Source organism: Mobula hypostoma, chromosome 2 (assembly GCF_963921235.1).
Source record: "Mobula hypostoma chromosome 2, sMobHyp1.1, whole genome shotgun sequence".
NCBI lineage: Eukaryota > Metazoa > Chordata > Chondrichthyes > Myliobatiformes > Myliobatidae > Mobula > Mobula hypostoma.
The window spans coordinates 185,878,122-185,903,940 of NC_086098.1; the positions used below are offsets into that span (position 1 = coordinate 185,878,122).

The window sequence follows — 25,819 nt, forward strand, 5'->3', positions numbered from 1 at the left end:
GAAATGAATGAAGTAGCTCAGAATTATTACGGCAACCACACTGGTCTTTGGTGTTTGGGATACATATAAAGGCTTATTGCAATTTATTCATTCCTTAAGCACGAATAAAAACAATGCTAAAATATTTACCCCGTCCATTGCTTTGATTACTTTTATAAAATTAAGACGCACTTTTGCAATCTGTACAGCCGAGCAAGGTAAATATAATTTTACTATCTACGTCCGAATATTCCACTTAAGCAGTCGCAACGACCTGCTAAACTCAGTATCCCGACATGAGTGGGAGATTGGGCGATTAAACATCGTTAAATCAACAGAGGTAACTCTGAGATAAGTAAGAACAAATGAAATCACACTGGGCTCAGAAATTGCGGATATTGTAGTTGTTTTCTATTAGTGGAAGAACATAATCGTGTTGGAATTTAATGTTTAACATTTACATAGGATTATGGAAACATCCCAGAGAGCAGATTGGATCCAGATACGGCAGCGTTGAACAAAGAATGCGTAACGGAAGGACGACTCAGGCAGTAAAACTGAGAGAATTTGTAAATGTTCTTAACTGAAGGAAGAGTGAGTAAGATCCACAAACCTGCCTGTCCTGGCCGACCTATTGTCTCAGCTTGCTCCTGCCCCACCGAACTCGTTTCTGCATACCTCGACACGGTTTTATCCCCCCTTGTTCAATCCCTTCTGACCTACGTTCGTGACACTTCTCACGCTTTTAAACTTTTCGATGATTTTAAGTTCCCTGGCCCCCACCGCTTTATTTTCACCATGGATGTCCAGTCCTTATATACTTCCATCCCCCATCAGGAAGGTCTCAAAGCTCTACGCTTCTTTTTGGATTCCAGACCTAATCAGTTCCCCTCTACCACCACTCTGCTCCGTCTAGCGGAATTAGTCCTTACTCTTAATAATTTCTCCTTTGGCTTCTCCCACTTCCTCCAAACTAAAGGTGTAGCTATGGGCACCCGTATGGGTCCTAGCTATGCCTGCCTTTTTGTTGGCTTTGTGGAACAATCTATGTTCCGTGCCTATTCTGGTATCTGTCCCCCACTTCTCCTTCGCTACATCGACGACTACATTGGCGCTGCTTCCTGCACGCATGCAGAACTCGTTGACTTTATTAACTTTGCCTCCAACTTTCACCCTGCCCTCAAGTTTACCTGGTCCATTTCTGACACCTCCCTCCCCTTTCTAGATCTTTCTGTCTCTGTCTCTGGAGACAGCTTATCCACTGATGTCTACTATAAGCCTACTGACTCTCACAGCTATCTGGACTATTCCTCTTCTCACCTTGTCTCTTGCAAAAATGCCACCCCCTTCTCGCAATTCCTCCGTCTCCGCCGCATCTGCTCTCAGGATGAGGCTTTTCATTCTAGGACAAGGGAGATGTCTTCCTTTTTTAAAGAAAGGGGCTTCCCTTCCTCCACTATCAACTCTGCTCTTAAACGCATCTCCCCCATTTCACGTACATCTGCTCTCACTCCATCCTCCCGCCACCCAACTAGGAATAGGGTTCCCCTGGTCCTCACCTACCACCCCACCAGCCTCCGGGTCCAACATATTATTCTCTGTAACTTCCGCCACCTCCAACGGGATCCCACCACTAATCACATCTTTCCCTCTCCCACTCTCTCTGCATTCCGCAGGGATCGCTCCCTACACAACTCCCTTGTTCATTCGTCCCCCCCCATCCCTCCTCACTGATCTCCCTCCTGGCACTTATCCGTGTAAGCGGAACAAGTGCTACACATGCCCTTACACTTCCTCCCTTACCACCATTCAGGGCCCCAAACAGTCCTTCCAGGTGAGGCAACACTTCACCTGTGAGTCGGCTGGGGTGATATACTGTGTCCAGTGCTCCCGATGTGGCCTTTTATATATTGGCGAGACCTGACACAGACTGGGAGACAGCTTTGCTAAACATCTACACTCTGTCCGCCAGAGAAAGCAGGATCTCCCAGTGGCCACACATTTTAATTCCACATCCCATTCCCATTCTGACATGTCTATCCACGGCCTCCTCTACTGTAAAGATGAAGCCATATTCAGGTTGGAGGAACAACACCTTATATTCCGTCTGGGTAGTCTCCAACCTGATGGCATGAACATCGACTTCTCTAACTTCCGCTAGGCCCCACCTCCCCCTCGTACCCCATCTGTTACTCATTTTTATGCACACATTCTTTCTCTCACTCTCCTTTTTCTCCCTCTGTCCCTCTGAATATACCTCTTGCCCATCCTCTGGGTCCCCCCCCCCCGTCTTTCTTCCCGGACCTCCTGTCCCATGATCCTCTCGTATCCCCTTCTGCCAATCACCTGTCCAGCTCTCGGCTCCATCCCTCCCCCTCCTGTCTTCTCCTATCATTTTGGATCTCCCCCTCCCCCTCCAACTTTCAAATCCCTTACTCACTCTTCCTTCAGTTAGTCCTGACGAAGGGTCTCGGCCTGAAACGTCGTGTTTGCTTGTAAATGTTCTTCCACGGTGGCGCTTTTCTGCGCCTATTTATCATAAAGGCAAATGTGGCTTTTGCGTTCTCTTACTCTCATGTAAATCCAAAGTCTGGGGCGAATCAATTCTTCAGACAAATCAGGCGAAGCTGCCCAATGAGTGTGTTTCAGTCCATGAAGTGCAAGTTCAAAGCCCGTCCACCGAGTAACAGCGAATCTAAAGGTTTATTTCAGTACACTTCATGTTAACAGTTGAAAGGCTCGATTCCGGCAAGAAATCAGTCCCTTCTCTTCGACTTTGTACTGGTTTAGAACCGAATGATGATGAGCTCTGAAAGTTTCTCAGCAACTCCTTGAATCTGCTCACTGAACCTTGTCTGAAAGTATATTTTAAATTGTGTGAGGGTGGAGGAAAGTCAAAATTCAATGTAAATAAGTACATATATGTCACCATATAGAACCCTGAGATTCATTTTCATGTGGGCACTCAATAAATCTACAGAATAATAACCATAACAGAATCAATGAAAGACCACCTAACTTGGGCGTTTAACCAGAGTGCAGAAGATAACAAACTGTGCAAATGCAAAAACAAGTAATAATAATAAACAACTAAACAATGGATATTGAGACCATGAGATGAAGTGTCCTTGAAAGTGAGTCCACATGTTGTGGGGACATTTCAATGATGGGGCAAGCTGAGTGAAGTTATCCCCTTTGGTTAAGAGCTTGATGGCTGAGGGATAATAATTGTTCCTGAACCTGGTGGTGTGAGTCCTGAGGCTCTTGTACCTTCATTGAGAAAGAGATCATGTGCTGGGTGGTGGGGCGCCCTGATGTTGGAAGCTGCTTTCCTGCAACTGCATTTCATGTAGACATGCTCAATGGTGGGGAGGGCTTTACCCGTGATGGACTGGGCTGTATCCACTTCTTTTTGTAGAATTTTCCATTCAAGGGCTTGGTGTTTCCATACCAGGCTGTGATGCAGCCAGTCGATATACTCTCACTACACATTTATAAAAGTTTCTGCAAAGTTTTAGATGTCATGCCGAATCTCCACAAACTACTAAGAAAGTGGAGGCACTTCCATGCTTTCTTCTCATATGCACTTACGGGCTGGGGCCAGGACAGTTCATCCGAAATAATAACACTGAGTGATTTAAAGCTGCTGATCCTCCTATGAGTCAAACCTCATCACTCTTTGGTGGAGCAGAGGTTTGTAATATCGCAGAGATTATCTTATAGTATCTACAATATAGAAGAAGTCATTCCACCCATCAAGGCTACGAGGCTCTTAGAACAATCTCTGCATCCCCATTCCTCTGGTTATCTCCTAGTAATCTATTCTCTCTATTACCATCAACTCGAACATGGTGCCCCTGCCATACCCCTACACTGGGAGTAATTCACAGCAGCTAATTATCCTAACAAAGTGCATCTGGGGAAAAACCAAAGTACCTGGAGGAAGCACACATGGTCAGAGGAAGAACTTGCAAACTTGCAAACTCCACACAGAAAGCACTAGATGAGAGGACCCGAGTTGTTGGGACCTTTGAGGCAGCCACACTACCTGCAGCTCCATTGTGCTACCCTTTCACTTTTGGGTGAAATTTTTGAAAATTTGCAGTACTGGAGACTACTTGGTCAAGTCCATCCCCCTGGAAACAAACAACTGAACCTGATCCTACCTATACTTGGTGCCAGGGTGGCAAAGCTATAATCAGTGTGCAACATTATGCCTAAGACTGGAAGCTCTTAGTGCAATACTGAAACAATCAGCTCTTGTCATGCTACAGGACAGTCAGACTGACACCTTGGGGTAGAGGCATTAGAACTTCCTATAAACATTTTGATGGAAATTGGTCACATTCCCTTCACTAGTAATCCTTACTGTTAGCAAAGAGGGAAAGAGGGTGGCATGATGGTCTAGTGCTTGGTAAGTAAGTTTGGGGTCTGATTTCCATCACTGTCTGTAAGGAGTTTCTATGTTCTCCCCATAGCTATGTGGGTTTCCTCCCATATTCCAAAAGTGTACAGTTAGGGTTGGTAAGTTATAGGGGCAGCTACATTGTCACTATTGACATTATGCCAGAAGCCTGGTGACTTAGGGTACTGCTCAGTGAAACCCTCACTGATTTGATCTGATGCAAAGGATGCTCTTCACTGTATGTTTTGATGTACATGTGACAAACTAAGCTAATCTTTATCTTACCATAAAAGATGAATGGGAATAGATGTTGCTTTATTTCGATGTTGAATAACCTTGATACTACTGGCAGGTCTTGTAGATTGTCATTTAGAGTAGTGAAAATTAATGCTGTGTGCCGAAATGCCTTTGAGTAACCCCTTAGGAGGCTTCTAGCAGCCTTCGGACATTGATTAATCAAATTCACTGTCTTCATCATTTAAAGATTCCTCTGACCGCTTCACGTTCTTCCTTCCTCTGTTTTATCTTTGGTGGGAGAGTTTTCTTGCTCTTTACTCAGACTGGGACAATTTCTTCTTCTCATTCCCCTATTCCCTGCAAAGCTTTCATTTCTTTCCCAGATATTATCCAAAATGATATATTTAACTGTCATCGCTCCAGATCTCTTTTTCCATGTTTGCTTCTCCTCTGTGAAATACAAAGATGCCTTATTACGCACTTATGGCAATAAATGCATGTTAATTCTTGTGCTGCTCTCACTGTCAGGTGGGAAGCACAGAATCAAAAAACATATATACCATAAATTGTTGACCTATGTGGAGAATTTTGGCAGACTGGTTTGGGTAAACACTTTTACAAGATCGCAAGATCACGAGACAAAGGAGCAGAAGTAGGCCATTTGGCCCATCGAGTCTGCTCCGCCACTCCACCATGAGCTAAACTAATCTCCCATCCAGTTCCAGTTTCCGGCTTTTTCCCCATATCCCTTGATACTCTGACTAATTAGATACCTATCAATCTCCTCCTTAAACACCCTCAATGATCGGGCCTCCACAGCTGTATGTGGCAACGAATTCCATAAATCCACGAGCCTCTGGCTGAAAAAATGTCTCCTCATCTCTGTTTTAAATGGGTATCCTCTAATTCTAAGACTGTGGCCTCTTGTCCTGGACTCACCCACGAAGGGAAACAACCTTTCCACATCTACTCTGTCCAACCCTTTCAACATTCGAAATGTTTCTATGAGATCCCCTCTCATTCTCCTATACTCTAATGAACACAGTCCAAAAGCCGACAAACGTTGCTCATATGTTAGCCGCTGCATTCCAGGAATCATCCTCTCTGAACTCTCTCCAACATCAGAATATCCCTTCTAAGATAGGGGGCCCAAAACTGCACACAGTATTCCAAATGAGGTCTCACCAGTGCCCCATAGAGCCTCATCAACACCTCCTTACTCTTATACACTATTCCTCTTGAAACGAATGCCAACATAGCATTCGCTTTCCTTACTGCCGATCCAACCTGGTGGTTAACCTTTAGGGAATCCTGCACGAGGACCCCCAAGTCCCTTTGCACTTCCGAGTTTTGAATTTTCTCCCCATCTAAATAATAATCTGTCCGATTATTTCTTCTTTCAAAATGTACAACTGTACATTTCTCAACATTGTATCTCATCTGCCATTTCTTTGCCCACTGTCCTAAACTGACCAAGTCTCTCTGCAGCTTTTCCATTTCTTCAACACTTCCTGATCCTCTACCTATGTTGGTGTCATCCGCAAACTTAGTCATAAAACCATTTAATCCATAATCAAAATTATCGATATACATTGTAAAAAGAAGCGGCCCCAACACCGACCCCTGTGGAACACCACTAGTAACTGGCAACCAATCCGAATAGGATCCCTTTATTCTCACCCTTTGCTTTCTGCCTGTCAGTCAATGCTCCACCCATTCCAATATCTTTCCTGTAATTCCATGGGCTCGCATCTTATTAAGCAGCCTCTTATGCGGCACCTTATCGAAGGCCTTTTGAAAATCCAAATGCACAACATCCACAGCCTCTCCCTCATCAATCTTATTTGAGATTACCTCAAAAAAATTCCAATAGGTTGGTGAGGCAGGATCTTCCCTTCATGAAACCATGCTGGCTTGGACCTATCTTGTCATGCACCTCGAGGTATTTCATAACCTTGTCCTTGAGGATCAACTCCAACAACTTTCCAGCTACTGATAGCAGACTAATAGGTCTGTAATTTTCTTCTTGCTGCCTCCCTCCTTTCTTAAACAGCAGAACTACATTTGTGACCCCGGACTGGAAGGCTGTAGAATTGCATGTCTGTATTACTTAATGCCTTTAGTCTACTGCTGTACACAGCGAGGCTACCTCACATGCTGCCCTTTAGCCTACTGCTGTAAACACAAGACTATGTGGCACTGCCATCCTGCCTACGGCTGTACACAGCGAGGCTACCTCACTTGTTGCCCTTTAGCCTACTGCTGTAAACACAAGACTATGTGGCACTGCCATCCTGCCTACGGCTGTACACAGCGAGGCTACCTCACGTGTTGCCCTTTAGCCTACTGCTGTAAACACAAGACTATGTGGCACTGCCATCCTGCCTATGGCTGTACACAGCGAGGCTACCTCATGTGCTGCCCTTTAGCCTACTGCTGTAAACACAAGACTATGTGGCACTGCCATCCTGCCTACAGCTGTACACTACGAGGCTACTTGACTGAAGTGTTTTTCCTCCAGCTTGCTTAGAACACTACCAAATATGGAGAAGTTGAACAAACCATACCTGTTCCAATCAACTATAAAGAGAATGTGTGTACTGATTGTAAGCAGAGTCGTTGCTCTCCAGAGGGACAGCTCTCCGTGTCATGCAAATAAAGAGTGTCCTAAAGAATACCTGGGTCTGAGTCTTGTGTGGAAAAGGAAATTTCCTAACATCCTAAAATATCAACTCTTTTTCTTTTCCCCAGATGCTGTCACACCTGATGAAAGTCTCCAGCGTTTTCCTTTTATTACAGAAACAAAAGGAACCCATTTATCTCTTGCTCCTGTCCTACCATTCAGTGATATAATGGCTAATATGTATCCAAGCTTCATGTCCCCATATCCTTTTATTACATATGATCTCATGAAAATATTAATTAATTTATTACAATTATTTCAAATTAAAAATCTGTTAATTTCAGATATTAAAATCTACAAGTGTCATTAGCATTGGAGTATCATTGTCACAAGTTCTGAGATACAGTGGAAAACTACTAGTCTGTGTGCCACCCAGGCAGATCATGCTTTTATATAATTATATCAAAACAGTAAAAAGTAAACAGAATGTAGAATATACTGTAGTGTTATAATTACAGAGAAAGTGCTGCATAGATAGACAAACCAAGTGACAAATTAAACATAGACAAGTCAAGGGCTAAATGGGCTGAAGGGCCTATGGTGTATAAGTTCAAGGATCATGATGAAATTCGTTGGGAAATTATGTTCAAAGGTTCATCCTTGCATTCAATTGACCTTGCACTCATTGAATTGGTGTAATAGAGCTGCAAATAATGTTCAAAGTAAACTTATTATCACATCTTTTTCACACAGATATGGTGCTTATATGGTAAACACAAAATAATCTGCGGATGCTGTAAAAGATCAAAGCAACACTATGGTGCTTATATGGAACAAGCTGCCCATTTAAAAGATGCTTGGACAGATACTGTGCATGGAAAGCAAAGTCATAAACATGTTCAATGGCATCAGCTCAGATGAGCATCTTGGTCAGTACGATAAGTCGGGCTGAATGCCCTGTTTTGTGCTGTATTACCGTATCAATCTATAATATTTAGGTGGAGCGGAATCAGGACTTCGAATGTTTGTAGTGGAGCAATTATCCCCTTTTATTTTAATCTTCAAATATCCATGGCTAAATAAAATCCATCCAAAATAACATTACCAAATGAACCAACATCTACTGCATCTTGTGAGGGGGGTTTCCCTTAAAACCTTAACATAGTACAGCATGGTATGGGTCTGTTGGTCCATGTTGCTGTGCTGACCTTTTAAACTACTCCAAGATCAATCAAACTCTTCCCTCCTACGCAACCCATAACCCTGCATTTTTCTTTCATCCATATACCTATCTTTCTTAAATGTCCCCAATATATCAATCTCTACCAATACTACCACAGTGTATTCCAGGCACCCAGCATCTCTATATAAAAGATCTATCTTTGACATATTCCCTAAACCTCCCTCCATTCACTTTGAAAGGATGTTCTCTGGTATTAGCCATTGTCAACCTGGGAAAAAGTCTCTGGCTGTTCATTCTACCTATGCCTCTTATCATCTTGTACACCTCTGTCTAGTCTCTTCTCATCCACCTTCAGTCCAAAGAGAAAAGCTCTAGCTTGTTCAGCCTTTTCTCATACGACATGTTCTCTGATTGAGGCAGTGTCCAAGAAAATGTCCTCTGTACTGTCTCTAATGTTTCCAAATCCTTTCTATAATGAAGTGACCAGAACTGAACACAATACTCCAAATGCGGTCTAACCAGAGTTTTATAGAGTTGCAACATTACCTCAGAGCTCTTGAACTCAGTCCTATGACTAATGAAGGCCAAAGAACTACAATCCATCTTAACCACCCTACCAACTTGCATGGCAACCTTAAGGGACCTATGGACTACATTTTTGTTTGTGAAGAAGTGATTTTTTTAACTTGAGAAAAACTTGAACTTGAACTTTTCTAACTTCTCTACTAACTAGCCACATTTCAGTTTTGTTAAGATTTCTTAATCCTGAACTTCCCAATTAAAAGACAAAGTCAGTTTTCCAAGATCAATGTATCCCTCATAAGATGTAATGTAAAGTATAAAGTATAAAGTAATTTTTCTGGGCAAGACTGATGGATTTTTGAATGCACAAATTACATCAAAATGAACTGGGTGAATTAACATTGTAACCAACTCACATTTTTTGATGGTCAGTCAATGTATATGGATTCCCATATCACATATAAAACTAAATATTTCATTTCAATGGGAACTTAAATTTGGCCTTTCTGAAAGATATGTGAGAGAGCTGCATAGATGGGGGAGCAATCAGACCCACTGAGAATGGAGAACACAAAAAGACAAGCGAGACTGAGAATAGCTGAGCTCTAAAGGGAGGAAACCAAGTTAACATTTCTGTACAGAAAGTAGGATCATATGGATGAAAAATGGAAACAATTACACTTATATTTTATATGTCCTTTCAAGTCCTGATGAAGAGTCTCGGCCCAAAATGTCAACTCTTTATTCCTCTCCATAGATGCTGCCTGATCTGTTGAGTTCTTCCAGTATTTGTTGTTTGTTGCTCTGGATTTCCAGCATCTGCAGAATCTCTGGTGTTTACATTTTGCTTTATTGAACTGTACTGGACTATTTCTAATGGCAGACCCCTAACTTCAGGACACATACAAGAGGTTTCAAAGATTCTTTTCACTCATAATGTCTTTAGGGTTTTTCCAAACATTTTGTTTTGTGAGTCTTAGGAGAATTTGCTGGAGTTTACGTAATTAATACCTACAGTTAATTCAAGTACAGCAGATCTGTTTTCACTGCACAAGTTGGGACACTTATACAGTACTGTGCAAGAGTCTTATGCACATGTAAAAATTCTGTAAAGTGAAGATGCTTTCAAAAATAATGAAATGAAATGTTTCTACATATCAAAATGCTGTAAAGAGCAGTGAAATGTGAAAAAAAAATCAAATCAATATTTGGTGTGACCACTTTAAAACTATATCACATCTCTTAGGCGCACTGTTGTGCAGTTTTATAAGAACATAAGCTAGTAGGCTGTTCTGAGCATCTTGGAGACCTTGCCATAGTTCTTTTGCAGACTTTGGCTGCATCTGTCTCTCCAGGTAATCCCAGACAGCCTCAAAGGTGTTGAGTTTAGGGCCATACCATCTGAAGCCATTTAAAAAATCTAGGATGCCTACAACTTTTACACAATATATGCTATAATCTGGCTTTGAACAACCAGATTTAATCTTAAATGCAAAAGAAGTTAAAAATACTTTTGTTAAGTCTGAATGGAAGATCATTTGCTTGAAGTGTTGACTAGTTTCTTGCTTCACAGATTCGGCCAGATGTTCTATTCGGCATTTTCTGCTTTATTGGAAACACTTCCACTCAAAATATTTTGAGGTGCAAACACTGTGAGTGCAAGGAATACCACTAGTTTCAACACCCTAATAGTTATACAATGGACAGACATAATGAGTTAAAACAGAAAATGATGAAGATATTTAGCAGATCCAGCAATATTTTAAAGAGAGAGAACTAGAATAATGTTACATTCATGGACAGCTGCTATCCTTATCAAAACTATCAAATGATGGAAGGTGTCAATAGCGTGGATTTGGGGAGGATGTCTCCAATGGTGGGGGAGCCTAAAACCAGATGATACTGCCTCAAAATAGAGGGATGTCTTTTAGAACGGAGATGAGGAGGAATTTCTTTAGCCAGAAAGTGGTGAATCCGTTGCCACAGGCAGATGTGAAAGCCAAGTTATTGGGTATAGTTAAGGAAGAGGTTGATTAGTCAGGATGCGTGTTAGGATACGGGGAGAAGGGAGGAGATGGGAGCTGAGAGGTAAAAAGGATCAGCCATGATGAAATGGCAGAGCAGACTCCATGGGCCAAATAGACTGATTCTTCTCCTATATTTTATGGTCTTATGTTTTTTTTCAGTTCATAGAATTATTGACAATGTCATCAGCACTACTGAAAGAAGGATGCTTTGCAATTACAGAAAAAAAATGCAAATAGTAAAAAATAAAACATTTCAATTTTGTACATTCTGGTTGCGTGATTTTCTTCCGGAAGATTCTACATTCATATTTAAAAGTCAAAGCAATATTCCACTCATATTCAAGTCGTAGCTGTTTTCCTGCATACAGTCAATCTGTTGATAAAATGTTAGTTTTAGTCTCATTTTCATAATGATGCCGAATATGTTAAAAAAAACTTTTTTGACGTGGGACACGTTGGAAGTTTTTAATATTGAGTTCAGATTTCCAGCGTTCATCGTTTCTCTGTAAGTCTACTTATCAGCTTTAATGTTCTAACTGTAGATTTTTACTATAAAGGAGCTAGTCTCCAACTTTCAGAAAATTGCTGAGGCGCTAAGATAACGAAAACGAGCCACACTATCGGCAACAAATGATAAATGATGTTTTGAAATTATATCAAGAGACAAATAATTTGTGGAATTCTTCCATGTTTTAATGAAACACATTAAAAGACAGGTATACATCAGTGTTCTCGACCGTTTGCCACAGAGGGAGAGAAAAACATTCATAAAACTCTCGAGAAGTTTTCTGAATTCGAAATTCTAGCTATCTCTTGTGGAAATTCTGCGTGTCGCTGGTAGGATGTCTCATCTCACACCTGATGTAACCGATGGGCGCAGCCTCCTCCCTCACGATTCGACAAGAACATCTCATTGCAGAAAATTGCGAGGCTTACAGATCACTATAAATACCGCCGAGAACCCGCTTTAAAGCATCGAGCTCTTCAACGTGACGAACTCGCCGCGACCAACAGTCTCCCTGACAGCGTAAGTTACATCGGACCAGCGTTCTCTACCTTAGACTTAAAATCAAACGTTTAAGAAAGGTTTTGATAACTGAATGTTGCTTCAAACATTTTCCTATCTCTAAACTATATTTCTTCTATTGTACAGAAAATGCTGGACAAAGCATCTCTCCTGCTGTTCTACTGCCTTGCCGTGCACACGCTGTGTTCGCCTTTGTATCCAGCTTTACGGTGAGTTTAGTTAGAGAGTTATTGTACTATAGATTGTATTCATTAATATAATATGTATGACGTTTACTATTATGTAGTGTAATGCAGAACCGATTACAAAACACTGAGGTGTTTTTACCTTTACGAAGTATTAGATTGGTGTTGACATCCTAAAACTAGCAAAAGCCTAAATGTTGAAAAGACAAACGGCGTGTGTGTGTGTGTGTGTGTGTGTGTGTGTGTGTGGGGTGGGGAGAGTTATCATTTTAGGTCGAACACCCTGCATCAGAATCTTTGCACCCTCCGTTCTGTTGAAGGGTTTTTGACGTCAAAAGCGGACTGATTTCTCTTTCCACAGGTGCAGCCTATCTGAGTTTCTCCCGCATTTCGGTTACCGTTACAGGTTCCAGCCTCAGCGGTTTTATTTGTTTTCCCCGTCCTCGGATAACCCTGACTACATTTATTTGGATTTAATTTATCCGAAAAGTTTGATAACTTAAACCTGTTCGCTGTTCGCATTTAAAACACCGCCCCTTCATTCAAAATCCAGTCACGATACAGAATAAAGAATTACCGCTCCGCATGCTCCAGTGTTCTCTGCCCTGGAAAAGGCCGGCTTTTAGTTGTTGGATCTGAATCGGTAAAAGCGTCTGCCCTTAACAAAGGTCTTTAGACGACCTCGGAGTTGTAAGCAAGACACAAGGTATAAGCATGTCTGGATAGAGAAGTTCTAAATACAACATAGCGAAACTTCTGTCTTTTGCTCAGAAGCAACTTACAATTCTTATTGATATGAATAGATGGGTCTTTACTGTATAAACCAACAAGTTGAATCGATTAAGCTGTAGACAGGTGTTCTCCAGCTTGGATGGGTTGAAGTTGTGCTCAGAAGTTTTCCAACTTAAACCCTTTTGCTAGTGGACTTTAAATTATTATCTTTCATTTTAAACCATGCTATGACACAGAATATCATGTCCCCCACCCCCGCGTGATCTGTCATTGTCAGGTTCCTGGACAAAGCGAATTTAAATGTATATTTTTAGCTGATTAGTTACAGCTTTCTACTCGTAGACTTCTTGTAGTCAATCGATACAATGTTGTGTCTGGTTATAGATCTGAAGATGGGTCGGCCCTGCGGAGATTGCTCAATATTTCACCGGAGGAGACCGACGGGGTCCAGAACGGAGAGCACTATGAAGACGCCGAGTCCCTTATGGACTCCACTGGGAAACGGTGAGTCCGAACAACGGCAGTGTAAGGTGCAGTGCATTTTGATTCTGACTCACACCTTTTTAACAGCTACATTAACTAGTGTCCCATTCATCCTTTCATTATCCATTCGGTTCTTGCACTGTTCCAGCCCTATTTCCCGTTTTTTGGATAACCAGATCCGAAAAAAAACATTTATAAAGGGGTTCATCAATTCACTATTCAAAAGATATATCTTCTGTCCCAGCACTTTGTTATATATACTCTGACTTTTATCAGTTAGCAGATAAACCAACACTGAGACTGAAAAGGTTTCCCTAATTTCTGCAGCATAATTTGTATGCCAGTTTGATTAAATAGCTAGTTTCAATGAGGAGAGGCAAAGTACCAGTTAAGTAATTTGGATGTAAAGATGGCAGATATTGAGATTTGTGAAATATCAACTTTGGTAGATGTCAGATGTCCTCATGGACAAAGAGAAAGTTGATGTAGGTACAGCAAGCTGTAAAGAAAACAAATAATGTATCAACATTTACTATATGGGAAATGTGTAAGACAGTCTTGGTGCAATTATGTAAAGTTTTGGTGGACTGGGTGACACTTTGGTGGATGGGGTGGTGATGGGAACAGGGGAAGGTAGTGTAGTCTGATAAAGATCATTTACTCCTGGTAAAGGTTGTTCCATCTGAATGAATTGAGTAGATTGGATCTCTCGTTGGGAATTAAAGGATAGAATACATTGAAGCAAATAAGCTTCCATGGAGGCCTTGACAGGATGGATACTGAGAGGCTGATCTTCATGACTAAGAGCTTCTAGTTCCTTGGTGTAAATCACCAACGATTTTACTTGTATCTGCCTGGATGGCATGGATACAAGCTTTACACTATATCTCAGTACATCTGACAATAATAAACCAGTTCGCATCTTCTCATCTTTCATTCCACGACGGGACTCCCATTAACCAAGGTTGCTCTCTGTTAAAGGCTTTTCACCTTTTTTGAAACATATTCAATATTTATAAATATGTAGAATACATTTACATATTATTGTTCTTGGTACAGCAAATCCATTTCAGCAGGACATCAGATTCCTTTACATTCAAAGCAGCACATACAAAATGTTGGAGAAACTCAGCAGGTCAGGCAGCATCTATGGAGGGGACCCTTCATTTTGGCCTGAAGCATTGACTGTTTAATCCCTTCTATAAATACTGCCTGATTTACTGAGTTCCATTAGCATTTTGTGTGTGTTGCTCTGGATTTCAGCAGCTGTAGAAACTCCTGTGTTTATACATTCATTTCTTGAACAAACAGTGCAAGGTTTTCTTTTGACCTGGGTACCAGCACCTCAATATGCAATGATGGGTGGACTGCAGACTGTGGCTTCTCCACAGAGAAACATAGCATATAGCTGCACTGACCTTCCGTGCATCTGTCAGCTTGCATTCCTGGACAACAAAGGGTGGTGGTCTGCAGCATTCAGCTGTGGATAACTCCTTTCACTGGAAGCCCAGCATGTTTTGAGCAGACCAGGAGGTACCTTTCACCAAGCTAGTGATCTTTCAGCAGCAACTGGTGTTCATCTCAGTGTAAGGTGGTGAGAACGTCTGCTGAGCAGAATCCTGTGTTACAATGTTGGTCAGAATGAAGTTCACAAAGACTACTTGTACCTCTTTCCAGACATTCTTGTCAGATGAGGCAGATAAATTACAGTCTCGACCTGAACCCAATTGTTTCAAATACAGCCTGCAATGATGCTGTGATTCTAGCCATGGGAGAGATCTGCTATGGAGTGCCTTAGCAACCTTGACTGTCCATTCAGGATTCCACTATCTCCTTTTCTTACAAGAACTTGCAGGCCACATTGTACCATCCGGGCAGCCAACCTGAAAGTTGGGTTCTCTAACTTCTGCCAATTTCTCACTCCTCCTTTCTCTTTTTCCATTCCCCATTCTGGCTCCCCTCTTAGCCGTTCACTTCTCTTCACCTGCCCATTCCATCCCTCTGGTGCCTGTCCTCCGTCCCTTTCTCCCATGATTCATTTGCTTCTCCTATTAGATTCCTTCTTCTTCAGCCCTTTAGTTTTTCCACCAATCACCTCAGCTTCTCACTAATCTCCCCTCACCTGGTTTCACTTACCACCTTCAAGCTTATACTCTGTCCCTTCCCCCCACCTTCTTATTCTGGCTATTTCCCCCTCCTTTCCAGTCTGGATGAAGAGGTCTCAGTGTGAAATGTGACTGCTCATTTCTTTCCATAGGTTCTACCTGATCTCTTGAGTTCCTCCAGCACTTTGACTGACTTCTGGTCAAAGGTGTTTTCTGCAGCAACTTTTTCAGTTTTTCCTGACTGTATCTGCATGAGCATAACCACATTTAGTGCTAGATGATTTAGAATTTAGTTACAGTGCTGACATATGAGTTCCATGTTGAAATTTTATATAAAAAAAGAGCTTCTCAGATTGTGATTCCTTTATTGTGAGGAGTTTAGTGTTGAAAGAAAAATGAAACCATTTTATGAATACTTTTATGCAATGTAAATGAAGCCATTTATGTTATTTTGTTGGAAATAACAGAAAATATTAAAGTCTGTGTTATTTGTTAATTTATTCAGGATTGAAAGGCATGCAGATGCAGTGTTCACCAACAGCTACAGGAAGTTGCTAGGAAAAATTTCTGCAAGAAAGCTTTTGCAGAGCATGGTGGACAAAAGACTGGGGTGAGTTAACACTTCTTTTCATTCAATTTATATTGTAGCCAATCACATCAGACCATTTATTCAGTTTAATTATTTGCCTCAAACAATAGCCTAAGGAAAAAAAATCAATTTTAAGTTAATTATGTCTACTACTTTCACTTTGAATATGTATTACTACATTCACATATATATTGAGTTATCAAAAGAAGGAAATGTAAGACAGTCAGATCATCACAGTTAGCTAAGGTGCCTTGGAATCCTTAGTATCTCACTACGACTGTTGATGAGAAAATAAAGAAACTTTAGGAAAGAAAACAAATCTCAAGGTTGTATAATTTATACATTATTTGATAATACGAGGGGTGATTGATAAGTTCGTAGCCTAAGGTAGAAGGAGTCAATTTTAGAAAACCTAGCACATTTATTTTTTAACATAGTCCCCTCCTACATTTACATACTTAGTCCAGTGGTCGTGGAGCATACGGATCTTGGACCTCCAGAAAGTGTCCACAGCAAGGGTGATTGATAAGTTCGTGACCTAAAGTAGAAGGAGATGAGTTATACGGCTCGTTACATGCATGAGTTACATTCATAACTCATCAGGGATTGACAAGTTTGTGGCCTAAGGTAGAAGGAGATGAGTTATTAACCTCAAACTTTCTGCATAATCACTCAAAGAGTTGGACTACATGTGCAGGTAACGAGAGCCATATAACTCATCTCCTTCTACCTTAGACCACGAACTTATCAATCACCCATCTGTGGACAATTTCTGGAGGTCCAAGATTCGTATGCTCCACAACCGCTGGACTAAGTGTGTAAATGTAGGAGGAAACAATGTTGAAAAATAAATGTGCTATGTTTTCTAAAATTGACTCTTTCTACCTTAGGCCACAAATTATCAATCACCCCTTGTAGATGTACTTTGAAATTTGAACCAAAGCAAATGGGAAGACAAAGGTAAATCTTAAATCAAAAGTATCAAATAGAAAAAGAAATACTCATATATTCAAAGCAAAACTTAACTTTGATCTTTACTAGGAATAAAGTGGATGTGGTGATAAAAGATCTTCAAGAATGTTAACACATTTAACATAATTGGTATATTGGAGCAATTTATAGACAATAAAATCACACTGTGGGGTGAATTTCATGTTTTATCCCCCAAGAAGCCAGGAGTAGATAAAAGAAGGGCAGTACTGGCACGTACTTAAGTTATTCGTGTTGCAAAATAGATCTATAGGACTATGAAGATAGATTTGGAACATTTACTTGGATGTAACATTTTGCATCTAAAACCTGAAAAATACAAAAAGGACATTGTGGATGTAATCTAAATGGACTTTTGGAAACCCTTTCATAATGTATTATATAAAACCTTGATTGCAATGTAAAACAGAGAGGGTGTAGCACAATGTATTGCAAGCTGGCTACAAAACAAAAATAAACAGTAGTCAAAGGTAATTGCAGACTGCTGGATGCTGGAACATGGTCTCTTGCAGGGACCAGTGCTGAGTTTATCAATATTTACATAAATAATGGACTCAGGAAACAAAAGTAAAATATCAGTATGTGCAGATAATTTTTCAAAAGTCTGCAAAATACTTGGACAGTGGTTGTGCAATGGCAAATCAGTGTCACTGCACATAACTGTGTGGTAGTACCTTTTGGGAGGACTAACATGCATTTCTTGAAAATGATAAATATTTGTCCTAACTCCTCATATGCCGTCATTAAAATAGTCTACAAGTCTGTGATTCTAGGCCAGGACTGGAGGTTGGAGGCCCACTATCTGAGGGTTTGACAGTTTAGGGCCAAGGACTGAAGCCTGGAGGCGGCCTGTCCTGGGATTGGAGGCTTGTGTGTGTGTGATTGTGTTGGAGGTGAGTGGGTGGGTGGGAGTGTGGAAAGGGGTTTGTTTTGTTCTATTGTTATTACTGTTGCTGTTTGTGTTGTTCTGATGAACATTGTGCGCATGCTATGTTGGCGTTGGAATGTGTGACGACACTTGTGGGCTGCCCCCCAGCACATCCTTGGGTGTGTTGGTTGTTAATGCAAATGATATATGTTTTGTGGGCACGTGGCCAAGTGATTAAGGCATTCGACTAGCGACCTGAAGGTCGTGAGTTCGAGTCCCAGCCGAGGCAGCGTGTTGTGTCCTTGAGCAAGGCACTTAACCACACAGTGCTCTGCGATGACACTGGTGCCAAGCTGTATGGGTCCTAATGCCCTTCCCTTGGACAACACTGGTGTCGTGGAGAGGGGAGACTTGCAGCATGGGCAACTGCCGGTCTTCTATACAACCTTGCCCAGGCCTGCAGCCTGGAGAGTGAAGACTTTCCAGGAGCAGATCCATGGTCTCACAAGACTAACAGATGCTTTAAATATGTTTCAATGTACATGTGATAAATAAATCTGAATCTGATCTAAATCTGCTCCATTGAGGAAAAAAGGTCTAAGTGCCATCACCCATGTAATGCTAAATTATCTAAGTACGTAGCTATATATAATTATATTTTCAGTTGAGATTTTGAACAAAGGTTACAATGTTTGTTATATAATGTAGCTTAGGCAGCATGATTTATGTACTTCAATGCAGACTGATTAGGTTATTCACCATCATCAATTTATTTCAGTGCAGGAGATGGTATGGTGTGTTAATTTCAGTCTGTGGATGCAGACATTTTATAGGAAGGCATAGCAGTTACCTGCTGCTTTACAGTTCCAGGAACCCAGATGTAATCCTGAACTAATGTGCTGTCTGAGTGGAGTTTTACTGAGTGTGCTTTCTCCAGGTTCTTTGACACACCCAATCCCAAAGCCCGTACCTCAAATATGTGCTGGTAGTTTAACAACCTTCTATAAATTGCCCTGAATGTATATTAATGGGGAAAAAGAATGGGAGTTATGGGAGATAGATTTATAGAGATGAAAAGGAGCAGTGAATACTGGGAAGATTCCCCTGGTGACTGATATGGGCCCAGTGTGCTGAGTAGCTTCTTTCAACGTAGTATAACCATGAAATGAGATCGAAAGCGATATTTGTCCAGGTCTCTTCTGTTAGGTTGGTGAAGAATATTAAACGTAAGACGTGCCTTGAACAACATGGCATGAAATCACTAAGCCAGACCACATGTAATTTTGGTGTTGCTTTATTTTTTAATAGTGACAGCGGCCTCGAGGGAGATCTTGAACCCATAGCCAAGAGACATTCTGACAACATCTTTACAGACAGCTATGCTCGATATCAGAGGCAGATGGCAATTAGAAAATACTTGGCTGCAATTCTGGGCAATCTAAGGTATAATTCAAACTCAAGCCAGTTAGCATTGTAAGTTTTAAGTTTCATATGGAATGCATTAACTTATTTGAAGATCATTGATTTTGATTTCCCCAAAAGCCACAAAGAAATAAATTATTACTAATGTAAGACAAAGGAAATTATACTTCATGCTCAAGTAGCAAAGGAACTAAACAATGCAGAACTAAGCTGCAACCGAATAGGGAAGTACAGGTTAATTTTGATGATTAAGGTGAATTTTCAGCCATTCAATGCTTAGTTTTAGAAGAGATGAGCTGGCTCCTGCTCTGGAGTGACACTCATAACAACATAAGATCATAAGACATAGGAGCAGAATTAGGCTTTTGGCCTGTGTAGCCTGCTCTGCCACTTGATCATGGCTGATTTATCATCCCTCTCAACCCCCTTCTCTTGCCTTCTCCCTGTAATTATTTACTTATAAAAAACCTATCAACCTTTGCTTTAAGTATGCCCTGTATCTTGGCCTCCACAGGTGCCTGTGCTAATGACTTCCACAGATTCAACATGCTCTGGCTAAAGAAATTCATTGAATCTTTCTGCAAAACTGTACTTGTATGGTCATCCAGTGAGAACAGAATTAGAATCAGGAGGGAGGGAGACCTCAGGTGGCATAAGAGTAGAAAATGTGGGGAACACTCAGCACTCCAGACAATATCTGTGGAAAGAGGCAATTTGAGTTTTAGATCAGGACTGCTCATCAGAAATGGGAAAGTGAGAAAGTGCTATCTATTAGGAAAATCTCTGAAGAAAGCAATATCGTATAGGTCAATTGGAGAAGTATCATCCAATATTAAATTGGATATTTTATAATGAAAACAAGGAACTCCTTTCTATAGAATAATTTCAAATGTGCTAAAATGATAAATTATTTTGTTGCAAATAGGTGCTATTCTCTGCAATATGGCTGCAGACTTAGCCAAAATGGGAGACCAGTTTTTACTAACCAAGGCAGAAGTGTAAACAGTCATTCAAAAACATAAACACAAGAGATCCTACAGATGCTGGAAATTCAAGCAACTCACACAAAATACTGAAGGAAGTTAGCAGGTCAGGTAGCATCTATGATGAGGAATAAACAATCGATGAAGCCAAGACCCTTCATCAGGTCTGGAATGTAAGTGTGAAGAAGCTAGAACAAGAAGGCGGGGAGAGGGAGAAGCGTACCAGCTGGCAGGTGATAGGTGAAATGGCTGTGTGGGGTGGGGGGGAGGAAAATGAATGAAGTAAGAAGCTGGGAGGTGCTAGAAGAAGTAATCTGATAGGGGAGGCCAGTGGACCTTAGGAGAAAGGGAAGGAGGAGGGAAAGCAGAGGGAAGTGATGGGCAGGTGAGAAGAAGAGAAGAGATAAGAGGGGAGCCAGAATGGGGAATGGAAAAGAGAGAAGGGGAAAGAGGGAGAAATTACTGGAAGTTAGAGAAATCAACATACATGCCATCAGATTTGAGGCTGCCTTGGTGGAATGTGAGGTGTTGCTTCTCCAACCTGAGTGTGGTCTCATCTTGGCAGTTGAGGAGGCCATAGACTGACATGTTGGAATGGGAATGGGAGGTTGAATTGAAGTAAGTATCACAGGGTAGTTCTGCCATGGTGTCCCCCAATTTGCTTTGCATCTCACCAACTTAGAGGAGGTCACACCAGGAGCACTAGATACAATAGATAACCCTGACAGATTCATGGGTGAAGTGTCTCCTTACCTGGCAGAGCTGACTGATGAAGGACAGTCATTCAAAAGATTTTAATGACAATAATCCATTGCCACACACACACACCCTCTGCATTATGAGATAAGACGCCAATGATTATTTGATAGAGAACTGATATATTAACAATCGACGATTGGGCAGATTTTACCAAAAGCAGTGTGTTAGAAGTCATAGGGTCATAGCAAAATAGAGCACAGAATCAGGCCCTTTGGCCCATCTAGTCCCATTGACCTACAAAGGGACCATAGCCCTCCATACCCCTACCATCTATGTACCTATCCAAACTTCGCTTGAAAGTTGAAATCAAGCTCACGTGCACCAGTTGTGCTGGCAGCTCGTTCCACACTCTCATGACCCTCTAAGTGAAGAAGTTTCTCCTCATGTACCCCTTATTTGAGTTGTGCTCAAATATTGAATTAAACCAAACATACAGTACAAATAGGGAGCTGGAACAATTGTCTTCAGTGTTCCTGGAACTGGAAGGAGGAACGTGAATCCTATTGGAAGAGAATGTTTGTGCGTATGCCTCAGGCAAGGAAAGTACATGTCCCAGCTGTACTAGTCTGCTACCCTGCATGGTAACTAGTGTTACCACCAGGAAAAGAAATGCCAAGTGATAATGGAGGGAGAGGACAAGGGGGTGGCTTTAGATTGGGCAGTCACATTCAGGAGAGGAGATGAGAAAGGAAGAGTGAAAAAGGGGGATAAAAATAAGGAAGTACATGATAAATGGAAAAGCCCAGCAGGTCAGGAAGCACCGTTCTGTAAAGAGTGTCTGTACGTCCTCCCCGTGGAATGCTTGGGGATTCCCCAGTGCTTCGGTTTCCTCCCACAGTCCAAGGGCGTACCTGGCAGGTTAATTGGTCATTGTAAATTGTCCCGTGGTTAAGCTAGGGTTAATTTGGGTTGTAGGGTTGCTGGGGCAGTGTGGATTGAAGGGCCTGAAGGCCCTACTCTGCACTGGATCGCTAAACAAATAAAATAGTCTGTGGAAAGAGAAATAGACAACATGATGGGTCTTCAATCCTTTCTCAGACCAGCTGTATTAACTGTTTCTGTTTCCACAGATACTGTCTGATCTGTTGTGTTTTCCCAACATTACTTGCTTTTATTTCAGATTTTGAGCACCTGGTTTTTTTCAGCTACCTGCTGTGCACAGTTAACTGTTCTTAGAAATCATTACAGAAGCATGTCATATTAAAAAAAAACAAATTTAGGATGAGGGAATTTAAATTTTGGACTGGAATTTATGGTTTTTTTGTGATTTACCACAGACTTGGAAATGTAAATACTCGGCAGCTACCTGACAGCTTCTCTACATTGCTGGAAGCAGATTACAGCACCAATCCCATTTATGGTAAATTTTCTATTACTGAACTTCACTTCAGTTTCCTTTTCTGAAGAAACAATTCCTTTCTTCAAATTTTTCCACTTGTGGTAGGTGACTTTAGACAGTTTAGTGAATGGTGGATAGTTTAAAAATGAAGCTGACTGCATTATGATCTGTGATCAGAAACAAAGAGTCATTCTCACAATGGATCCAGTTCTTTGAATTTTTTAGATAACAACATCAACACCGACTGAGCATACAGTGAGAAAGACTGTGGTGATAGACAGCATCATTTGTGATGAGCTAATGTCCTTTAACTTTGATGAATGCCTGTCCACTTAGCAGTGCTGAGAAATGGAAAGCCATGTGTTCTGGAACATGAGCGATACTGCAGATGCTGGAATTCTAGAGCAACACACATAACGGGGGCCCTCCGCAGATCGGGGTCGACCATGGATGTTGCGTTCTAGCTGTCTACGTATACGCAAGCCAGGGCAGCATCTATTGAGTCAATGTTCTGGACAGAGACCCTTCAACAGGACTGGAAAGGAAAGGGGCAGAAGTCAGAATAAGGAGGAGAGGGGAGGGAAAGGAGTACATGGTAGCAGGAGATAGGTGAGACCAGGTGAGGGGTAAGTTGGATGGGTGGGGGATGGCGGGATGAAATAAGAAGCTGGGAGGGGATAGGAGGGAGCTAAAGGGCCAAAGAAGAATGAATCTAATAGGAAAGGTCAGTGAGCCATGAAAGGACGGGAGGTTGGAGGGAAACCAGAGGGAGGTGATGGACAGGTAATCAGAAGGGAAGGGGTGAGAGGGTAACCAGAATGGGAGATGGGCAAAGAGAGAAGGAGGGAGGGCAGAAGTTATCAGAAGCTGGAGAAATCGATGTTCATGCCACCAGGTTGGATTTCTGCATTGTAACAGCCTCAATTATCCAGGACACAATGTCTTCTAGGTTGACTTGTAGAGAGTCAAGCTCCTGCACCAGGGTTTCCAACTGGAGGCAAAATTCTTTGATGGAGTATTATATGCTTCAATGCTATGGATATTAGTAATTTATTCACATATATTAAAGCAGTTAATGCTGGTGTAACACATGATCCTACTCACTGCCTACTGCCCATCCAGTGAGGGATCATTAGATGTTTGACTATCAGTTGTCAAACATCTAATATCTCATGGGTAATATTACCAGAAGACCCTACCTAGCTTAAAGTTGGCTCCGGCAACATTGGAAGATAGACCCAAAGCCTTTCTTCTGCAGTAGGTACATTAGCTATCGGTGATCCCTTTGATTTTAGATTAATCAACTTGCTTAATTGATTGAGTCTGTAATGAAAAAAATCCACTAATTTCTCCCAATTAGCTCCAAATGACTCTGAAAGTCTAGCAGTGCGTATCATCAAAGTTCAAAGTAAATTTATCATCAATATGTGTATACTGTATGTCACCATATAGTACCTTGAGATTCATAATGGTCTTAGTTGAACAAAATACAGAAACTTTGCCATAATCTTGAATGGTTAGGTGTTCAGTCTTAGTTACATCACCCACATTAGTACTTTTGGGTAATCTTGTGGGATCTGAGAGTTTTGGTTTCGCAAACTTGGACATAAGTATTTGGAAATAGGCAGTGAGTTGTTTTCCTTTAGTGAAAAGATATAACATTCTCTCAAATCCACACAGCACCTCTCCCTGCCCATCCCCAAATTAGCTTAAATCTCGTCATAATTTTGTCTTTAGTACAAATACTGAATGCAAATTAATATATTTCTCTTTTCCTCACAGATAACTGATGAGCTGATAGAAGAAGTGACAATCTCTGCCCTGATAATTCATGTATTTTACTTCGGAGAGAAATCTTTCATTAAATTATTTTTGATGTACCTTATTATGCACTAAATTTATTGTTAGAATTGGCAGGAAATGTTAATTTGGTGTAGACAATTGTCCTCTGCTATCATGTTAAAGTTGTACGTGCATGATTGTTAAGGCCAAATTCCTTTTCACTCACACTTGTAATTAGTAAAATCTTGGCACTTACATTCATACATAACTTACTACCATCATTTCAACATTATTCTTCATGGCTTTCATCAAAACTTTCTAATTTTGTGGTAAATGTTGACAGTCTAATTTGTGATTGAAATGGGGTGTTCTCAAACTTAGAAATACTGCACAATAATACTGATTCTGATTTAATAATTTTGAACACCAAATATTGAGGGAGACTAACTCCCTCAGAGTGATGTTTTTAAGATAATATCACTATTGAGAACTTAAAGTCCATAACATTGCGGAAGATTCTACCACATTTAAAATGGTGATGACTTCTTTGCTAACTGAACTTGAGAAACTTAATATAGTGAGCAAGTCCGACAAAAATCTGATGAAATCCAAGTATCCTAATACTTGAATAATAGCGCATGAGTTATCATCAGCTTCCTACTCCAGTGGGCAGTTTTCCTGTACAACAAATTGGATGTTATGTTTACCCGGTGGTTAACTCATTTTAATAATAGTGCAAATATGTTCACACTTAAAAGTAATTCTCACAATGCTACTTACAATTCTATTCAGAAATAGAACTTATTTGCTGCAGTTTTATTTGTAATTAATCACATCCTGTCTGAAGGAAAATCTATATGATTGTGTAATGAAATATGTGTTTGAAATTATATAGTCACTAGCATTGACTAGCATGAATCTTAATTTGTGAATACAAAGCATCTATTTGTTATTTGATATGTTCTGGTCTGCTTATTTTTCAATGGTTCAATTTAATATCAGAGAATGCGTATAATCTGAAATTCTTACTCTTCATAGACATCCACGAAACAGAAAAAAAAACAAAGAATGAATGATAGAAAACTTTAGAACCTCAAAGCACCCCTCCCTTTTTGCACAAACAGCAGCAAAAACATCAACTCTTCCCACTCCCCTTCCCCCACTTGCTCCAGCAAAAGCATCGTGCAAACCATGCAAACAATAACAAGGCCCCCAGGGACCATGATATGGAGTCCATCAAAAACTACTATTCATCCCAACACTTCAACATCACAGACAGGCTCTCTCTCACTAGCGAGGGAGAGAGAGATATCGCTACTGCAACAGCGAGAGGGAAGTCCCACAGCCTGCTGCTTCAATGTTACAATCAGTTGCGCCATTTGACTGAGAGTAGAGAGGGGGGTGGGGGAGAGAGAGAGAGAGAGAGAGACATCGCTTGAGCGCAGCTGTCTCTCTCTCTCTCTTTCTCTCTCTCTCTCTCTGTCTCTTTAAACACATCTTCCAAACAAAATACTGCTCTGCCTCTTATACAATTGAACATCATGCACAACAAGTTATGACAGAATTTTAAACTAAGAAT

General features: G+C 41.0%; 1 protein-coding gene across 1 annotated transcript; it reads left to right on the top strand.

Annotated features, from left to right (window-relative positions):
* The first annotated feature begins 11,898 nt into the window (after positions 1 to 11,898).
* LOC134360321 (glucagon family neuropeptides-like) lies at positions 11,899 to 25,181 on the top strand. The gene is made up of 7 exons (XM_063074552.1): positions 11,899 to 12,003; positions 12,130 to 12,212; positions 13,305 to 13,424; positions 16,014 to 16,118; positions 19,264 to 19,398; positions 22,397 to 22,479; positions 24,241 to 25,181. Exons 2-7 carry the CDS (start codon positions 12,133 to 12,135, stop codon positions 24,246 to 24,248), a joined length of 531 nt encoding a protein of 176 aa, XP_062930622.1. The 5' UTR covers positions 11,899 to 12,003; positions 12,130 to 12,132; the 3' UTR covers positions 24,249 to 25,181.
* Positions 25,182 to 25,819: the final 638 nt, after the last annotated feature.